This window comes from Pristiophorus japonicus, chromosome 19 (assembly GCF_044704955.1).
Source record: "Pristiophorus japonicus isolate sPriJap1 chromosome 19, sPriJap1.hap1, whole genome shotgun sequence".
Lineage (NCBI taxonomy): Eukaryota > Metazoa > Chordata > Chondrichthyes > Pristiophoridae > Pristiophorus > Pristiophorus japonicus.
The window spans coordinates 22,107,459-22,115,575 of NC_091995.1; the positions used below are offsets into that span (position 1 = coordinate 22,107,459).

The 8,117-nt window shown below is 59.2% G+C and overlaps 1 protein-coding gene across 1 annotated transcript in view; it reads right to left on the reverse strand.

Moving 5' to 3' along the window:
• Positions 1–6,876, reverse strand: part of LOC139230137 (pre-mRNA-splicing factor ATP-dependent RNA helicase DHX16-like) — an 8,071-nt gene extending 1,195 nt beyond the window's left edge. The window contains exons 1-3 of the mRNA XM_070861980.1: positions 6,791–6,876; positions 4,298–4,502; positions 1,580–1,791 (exon numbers count right to left, since the gene is read on the reverse strand). Coding sequence (XP_070718081.1) covers positions 1,580–1,791; positions 4,298–4,495 — 410 coding nt within the window. The 5' untranslated portion in view covers positions 4,496–4,502; positions 6,791–6,876. The remainder of the gene's footprint in view (positions 1–1,579; positions 1,792–4,297; positions 4,503–6,790) is intronic.
• Between the last annotated feature and the right edge of the window lie 1,241 nt (positions 6,877–8,117).

Consider the following 8,117-nt stretch of genomic DNA (forward strand, 5'->3'; position numbering starts at 1 on the left):
ACGCAGTATCACACTGCCCTTACACACACACGCAGTATCACACTGCCCTTACACACACACGCAGTGTCACACTGCCCCTTACACAGTGTCACACTGCCACACTGCCCCTTACACACACACTGTCACACTGCCCCTTACACACACACTGTCACACTGCCCCTTACACACACACTGTCACACTGCCCTTACACACACAGTGTCACACTGCCCTTACACACACACAGTGTCACACTGCCCTTACACACACAGTGTCACACTGCCCTTACACACACACAGTGTCACACTGCCCTTACACACACACAGTGTCACACTGCCCTTACACACACACAGTGTCACACTGCCCTTACACACACACACGCAGTATCACACTGCCCCTTACACAGTGTCACACTGCCCTTTCCCTAAACAGTGTCAGACTGTCTCCCCACCCCACAACCAGTGTCAGACTGTCTCGCCCCCCACACACACTGTGTCAGACTGTCTCCCCCCCCAACACAGTCAGACTGTCTCTTCCCCCCACCCACACTGTCACTGTCTCTCTCCCCCCACCCCCCACACAGTCAGACTGTCTCTCCCCCCCCGCAACACACTGTCAGACTGTCTCTCACCCCCCCCCCACACTGTCAGACTGTCTCTCCCCTCCCACACTGTCAGACTGTCTCTCTCTTCTCTCCCCCCTCCCAGTCAGACTGTCTCTCTCTTCTCTCCCCCATCCCACTGTCAGACTGTCTCTCTCCCCCCCCACACCCCACACTGTCAGACTGTCTCTCTTCCCCCCCCCTACCCCACACTGTCAGACTGTCTCTCTCTCCCCCCCCCCACCCCACACTGTCAGACTGTCTCTCTCCCCCCCCCCCCATGTCAGACTGTCTCTCCCCCCCCCCCCCCTCACTGTCAGACTGTCTCTCCCCCCCCCCCCCCCACACACACTGTCAGACTGTCTCTCTCCCCCCCCTTCCCCCCCACCCAGTGTCAGACTGTCTTCCCCCTCCGCACACAGTGTCAGACTGCCCCCTGGTCCCACAAACAACTTGTATTTATCGAGCAGCTTCAATGTAGTGAAACCTCCCAAAGTACATCACAGGAGTATTATGCGACAAATATGTGACACTGAGCTGCACAAGTAAAAATTAGGACAGGTGATCAAAAGCTTGGTCAAAGAGGTATGTTTTAAGGAGCGTCTTGAAGGAGGAAAGAGAGGTAGAGAGATTTAGGCAGGAAACAGGAGGCACGGCTGCTGATGGTGGAGCGATTATAATTGGGGATGCCCAAGAGGGCAGAATTAGAGGAGCGCAGACATCTTGGGGGATTGTGGGGCTGAAGGGGATTAGAGATAGGGAGGGGTGAGGTCATGGAGGGATTTGTAAACAAGGATGAGAATTTGGAAATCGAGGCGTTGTTTAACTGAGAGCCAATGTAGGTCAGCGAGCACAGGGGTGATGGGTGAGCGGGACTTGTTGCGTGTTACAGACACAGGCAGCTGATTGTTGCATGACCTCTAGTATCGGCAGTGTCGACTGTGGGGCACGGTGTCAGACTGCCTCCTGTCCCCCCCCCGCCCCTCACTGCGGATACGCACGTTTTCTCATCGGCATCACTCTCCGATGACGACGCTTTCTTTTTCCGGATGTGCCGCCGTTTCGTTTTGCCTTTGTGGCGGCTTGGCTTCTCCTCGGGCTCGCTCTCCTCGCTGTCCTCCAGCAACGTGTAGGTGCGATTCTTCTGCTGCATGGCCAGGGCCTCTCGCTCAACAGCACGCGACGCCTTCTCAACCTGCTGCTTCTTGGGGATCTGATCGGGGGCGAAGACAGTGGGAAACATAAAAACAGATAGTAAAAGCTTTTACAGATATATAAAACGGAAAAGAGTGACTAAAGTAAATGTTGGTCCCTTAGAAGGTGAGAAGGGGGATTTAATAATGGGAAATGTGGAAATGGCTGAGACCTTAAATAATTATTTTGCTTCGGTCTTCACAGTGGAAGACACAAAAACCATGCCAAAAATTGATGGTCACGAGAATGTGGGAAGGGAGGACCTTGAGATAATCACTATCACTAGGGGGGTAGTGCTGGACAGGCTAATGGGACTCAAGGGAGACAAGTCCCCTGGTCCTGATGAAATGCATCCCAGGGTATTAAAAGAGATGGCGGAAGTTATAGCAGATGCATTCGTTATAATCTACCAAAATTCTCTGGACTCTGGGGAGGTACCAGCGGATTGGAAAACAGCTAATGTAACGCCTCTGTTTAAAAAAGGGGGCAGACAAAAGGCAGGTAACTATCGGCCGGTTAGTTTAACATCTGTAGTGGGGAAAATGCTTGAAACTATTAAGGAAGAAATAGCGGGACATCTAGATAGGAATAGTGCAATCAAGCAGACGCAACATGGATTCATGAAGGGGAAATCATGTTTAACTAATTTACTGGAATTCTTTGAGGATATAACGAGCATGGTGGATAGAGGTGTACCGATGGATGTGGTGTATTTAGATTTCCAAAAAGCATTCGATAAGGTGCCACACAAAAGGTTACTGCAGAAGATAAAGGTACGCGGAGTCAGTGGAAATGTATTAGCATGGATAGAGAATTGGCTGGCGAACAGAAAGCAGAGAGTCGGGATAAATGGGTCCTTTTCGGGTTGGAAATCGGAGGTTAGTGGAGTGCCACAGGAATCGGTGCTTACAATACAACTGTTTACAATATACATAGATGACCTGGAAGAGGGGACAGAGTGTAGTGTAACAAAATTTGCAGATGACACAAAGATTAGTGGGAAAGCGGGTTGTGTAGAGGACACAGAGAGGCTGCAAAGAGATTTGGATAGGTTAAGCGAATGGGCTAAGGCTTGGCAGATGGAATACAATGTCGGAAAGTGTGAGGTCATCCACCTTGGGGAAAAAAAAACAGTAAAAGGGAATATTATTTGAATGGGGAGAAATTACAACATGCTGTGGTGCAGAGGGACCTGGGGGTCCTTGTGCATGAATCCCAAAAAGTTAGTTTGCAGATGCAGCAGGTAATCAGGAAGACGAATGGAATGTTGGCCTTCATTGCGAGAGGGATGGAGTACAAAAGCAGAGAGGTCCTGCTGCAACTGTACATGGGGTATTGGTAAGGCTGCACCTGGAGTACTGCGTGCAGTTTTGGTCACCTTACTTAAGGAAGGATATACTGGCTTTGGAGGGGGTACAGAGACGATTCACTAGGCTGATTCCGGAGATGAGGGGGTTACCTTATGATGATAGATTGAGTAGACTGTGTCTTTACTCGTTGGAGTTCAGAAGGATGAGGGGTGATCTTATAGAAACATTTAAAATCATGAAAGGGATAGACAAGATAGAGGCAGAGAGGTTGTTTCCAGTGGTCGGGGAGACTAGAACTAGGGGGCACAGCCTCAAAATACGGGAGAGCCAATTTAAAACTGAGTTGAGAAGGAATTTCTTCTCCCAGAGGGTTGTGAATCTGTGGAATTCTCTGCCCAAGGAAGCAGTTGAGGCTAGCTCATTGAATGTATTCAAGTCACAGATAGATAGATTTTTAACCAATAAGGGAATTAAGGGTTATGGGGAGCGGGCGGTAAGTGGAGCTCAGTCCACGGCCGGATCAGCCATGATCTTGTTGAATGGCGGAGCAGGCTCGAGGGGCTAGATGGCCTACTCATGTTCCTAATTCTTATGTTCTTATGTTAAGTCAAGTCTGCACACACGGCCATCAATTGACAAATACAACGCAACACCAGCACTGAATTGAAACATACATTTTTACAGGGCTTGACAGGGTAGATGCAGGGAGGATGTTTCCCCTGGCTGGGGAGTCTAGAACCAGGGGTCACAGTCTCAGAATAAGGGGTCAGCCATTTAGGACTGAGATGAGGAGAAACTTCTTCGAGGATGGTGAATCTTTGGAATTCTCTACCCCAGAGGGCTGTGGAGGCTGTGTCTTTGAGTATATGCAAGACAGATCGATAGATTTTGGATATTAAGGGAATCAAGGGATAATGGGGGCAGTGCAGGAAAGTGGAGCTGAGGTAGATCAGCCATGATCTTATTGAACGGCAGAGCAGGCTCGAGGGGCCGAATGGCCGACTCCTGCTCCTGATTCTTATGCTCTTAAAAGGAACACAACAACACATGGGGAGGGGGTTGCTGGGAGTCCAAGCAGCCCACTGGAGAACCCAAAGACCCTGCACACATTACCACATCAGGAACCCAAAAATCCCATACCTTGCACCCCTCATCACATTGATACCGCATTAACCGAACCTGGAACCCCCCCCCTCGTCCTTGTGCATAACCCACCTTCGCCCACAGCTCGTTTGCGAACAGCCGGACGCTCTGCGTGATGTCAATGGTGCCCGTGTTCTCCAGACGCTGGATGAAGTCTGGTGCGCTGTTGCTTCGCTGGGCTGTGCCGATCAGGAACTGTGCCACATACTTGTCGCTCAGCCCCAGCAGCTGGTGGAGCTGGTCGTTCACCCACTTCTCCAACGATCCCATGGCAACTCTGCAAAACGGGTAACACTGAGCACTGACCAACAACCCAGTCCGCTCCAACAGTGACCCAACTAATCCTCCTGGGCGGGGGAGGAGAGAGCACGATATAGGGGCAGACAAGTTCAAAATTAGGTCAGGGACAGGGAGGAACATCAGTGTGGGGGGTGGGGGGGGGGGGGGGGGGGGGGGGGCGAGGCGAGGTGACCCACTGAGGTACTTTTGGGGTGGGCGGTGATCTAATGGGGCAGTCGGAGTGTCAGGGGAGGGGCCACTGGGATACTCCCGGGGGGAGAAACTCCTGAGGGATTGACCACCCGAGACCTGTTGCCTCCATTGTGGCAGACAGCAGAGGGAGTGAGTTACTGGGGACCCTGGGTTAATGGGACTCCAGGTTGATGGGGTCCCAGGTTACTGAGGAGGCCGGTCCCAGGGTTAATGGCAAACCCCCGGTCTGTGGAAACCAATGGGTATGAGCTGGCTAGGTGTCTGTCGGGGTCAGTGGGGTGTCCCGGGGCTCAGTGGGGAGGGGGGGGGGTGGATCCTGGGGCTCAGTGGGGAGGGGGGGGGTGGATCCTGGGGCTCAGTGGGGAGGGGGGGGGTGGATCCTGGGGCTCAGTGGGGAGGGGGGGTGGATCCTGGGGCTCAGTGGGGAGGGGGGGTGGATCCTGGGGCTCAGTGGGGAGGGGGGGTGGATCCTGAGGCTCAGTGGGGAGGGGGGGTGGATCCTGGGGCTCAGTGGGGAGGGGGGGGTCCTGGGGCTCAGTGGGGAGGGGGGGGGGTCCTGGGGCTCAGTGGGGAGGGGGGGGTCCTGGGGCTCAGTGGGGAGGGGTCCCGGGGCTGTGGGGGGGGGGGGGTTCCTGGGGCTCAGAGGGGGTGTGGGGGGGGTCCCGGGGCTCAGTGGGTGGGGGGGGTCCCGGGCTCAGTGGGGGGGGTCCTGGGGCTCAGTGGGGGGGGGGCCTGGGGCTCAGTGGGGAGGGGTCCCGGGGCTCAATGGGGGTGGGGGGTGGGGGGAGGGGGGTCCCGGGGCTCAGTGGGGGTGTGGGGGGGGGGTCCCGGGGCTCAGTGGGGGGGGGTCCTGGGGCTCAGTGGGGGGGGGGGGGGTGGGTCCTGGGGCTCAGTGGGGAGGGGTCCCGGGGCTCAGTGGGGGTGTGGGGGGGGGTCCCGGGGCTCAGTGGGGGGGGGTTCCTGGGGCTCAGTGGGGAGGGGGGGGGTGGATCCTGGGGCTCAGTGGGGAGGGGGGGGTCCTGGGGCTCAGTGGGGAGGGGGGGGGGGTCCTGGGGCTCAGTGGGGAGGTCCTGGGGCTCAGTGGGGAGGGGGGGGTCCCGGGGCTCAGTGGGTGGGGTCCTGGGGCTCAGTGGGGGGGGGGTCCTGGGGCTCAGTGGGGGGGGGGGGTCCTGGGGCTCAGTGGGGAGGGGTCCCGGGGCTCAATGGGGGTGGGGGGGGGTCCCGGGGCTCAATGAGGGGGGGGGGGTCCTGGGGCTCAGTGGGGGGGGGGGAGGGGTGGGTCCTGGGGCTCAGTGGGGGGGGTGGGTCCTGGGGCTCAGTGGGGGTGTGGGGGGGGGGTCCTGGGGCTCAGTGGGGAGGGGTCCCGGGGCTCAGTGGGGGTGTGGGGGGGGGGTCCCGGGGCTCAGTGGGGGGGGTCCCGGGGCTCAGTGGGGGTGTGGGGGGGGGTCCCGGGGCTCAGTGGGGGGGGTCCTGGGGCTCAGTGGGGGGGGGGGGTCCTGGGGCTCAGTGGGGGGGGGGGGGTCCTGGGGCTCAGTGGGGGGGGGGGGGTCCTGGGGCTCAGTGGGGGGGGGGTCCTGGGGCTCAGTGGGGGGGGTGGGTCCTGGGGCTCAGTGGGGGGGGTGGGTCCTGGGGCTCAGTGGGGGGGGGGGGGTCCTGGGGCTCAGTGGGGGGGGGGATCCTGGGGCTCAGTGGGGGGGGGGTCCTGGGGCTCAGTGGGGGGGGTGGGTCCTGGGGCTCAGTGGGGGGGGGGTCCTGGGGCTCAGTGGGGGGGGGGGTCCTGGGGCTCAGTGGGGGGGGGGATCCTGGGGCTCAGTGGGGGGGGGTCCTGGGGCTCAGTGGGGGTGTGGGGGGGGGTCCCGGGGCTCAGTGGGGGGGGGTCCTGGGGCTCAGTGGGGGGGAGGGGGGGGGGAGGGGGGGGGTGGGTCCTGGAGCTCAGTGGGGGGGGGGTCCTGAGGCTCAGTGGAGGGGGGGGTCCTGTGGTTCAGTGGCGGGGCCCGGGTGTATTTCCCCATTAAACAGCATTAACGCGGCAGGCCCCGACTCCCGGTGTGGGCGCTCCGGCTCCGCACTCACCCGCTCCGCCTCGCAGGCTCCACACCGCCCGACTAGGCCGCGCTCGTTTCCCCAACAACCGCAGCTCCGACCTTCGAACCGGAACCGCCCGCCGGGGAGCAATGCGCGCAGACTCGGGGACAGCGCCCCCTCTGTCGGGGAGGAGTGTGTGCAGACTCGGGGACAGCGCCCCCTCTGTCGGGGAGGAGTGTGTGCAGACTCCAGGGACAGCGCCCCCTCTGTCGGGGAGGATTGTGTGCAGACTCGGGGACAGAGCCCCCTCTGTCGGGGAGGATTGTGTGCAGACTCTGGGACAGAGCCCCCTCTGTCGGGGAGGATTGTGTGCAGACTCCAGGGACAGCGTCCCCTCTGTCGGGGAGGATTGTGTGCAGACTCGGGGACAGAGCCCCCTCTGTCGGGGAGGATTGTGTGCAGACTCCAGGGACAGCGCCCCCTCTGTAGGGGAGGATTGTGTGCAGACTCCAGGGACAGCGCCCCCTCTGTAGGGGAGGATTGTGTGCAGACTCCAGGGACAGCGCCCCCTTTGTAGGGGAGGAGTGTGTGCAGACTCCAGGGACAGCGCCCCCTCTGTAGGGGAGGATTGTGTGCAGACTCCAGGGACAGCGCCCCCTTTGTAGGGGAGGAGTGTGTGCAGTCTCCAGGGACAGCGCCCCCTCTGTAGGGGAGGAGTGTGTGCAGACTCCAGGGACAGCGCCCCCTCTGTAGGAGAGGAGTGTGTGCATCTCCAGGGACAGCGCCCCCTCTGTAGGGGAGGAGTGTGTGCCGACTCCAGGACAGCGCCCCTCTGTAGGGGAGGATTGTGCGCAGACTCCGACCACAGTACCCCCTCTGTCGGGGAGGATTGTGCGCAGACTCCGACCACAGTACCCCCTCTGTCGGGGAGGATTCTGCGCAGACTCCGACCACAGTACCCCCTCTGTCAGGGAGGATTGTGCGCAGACTCCGGGGACAGCGCCCCCACTGTCAGGGAGGAGTGTGCAGACTCCGACCACAGCGCCCCCTCTGTCGGGGAGCAGCGTGCGCAGACTCCGGGGACAGCGCCCCCACTGTTGGGGTGGAATATGCGCAGCCTCTGCTCATTCACCAATAATCTGCCCACCGAAGAGCAGTTTGGGGTTCCGCCAGGATCACTCGGCTCCAGACCTCATTACAGCCTTGGTCAAAACATGGACAAAAGAGCTGAATTTCAGAGGCGAGGTGAGATACCAAGGCAGCATTTGACCGAGTGCGGCATCAAGGAGCCCTAGTGAAACTGAAGTCAATGGGAATTGGGGAGGTCGGAGTGGGGTGGGGGGAATTGGGGAACTATCCACTGTCTGGAGTCATA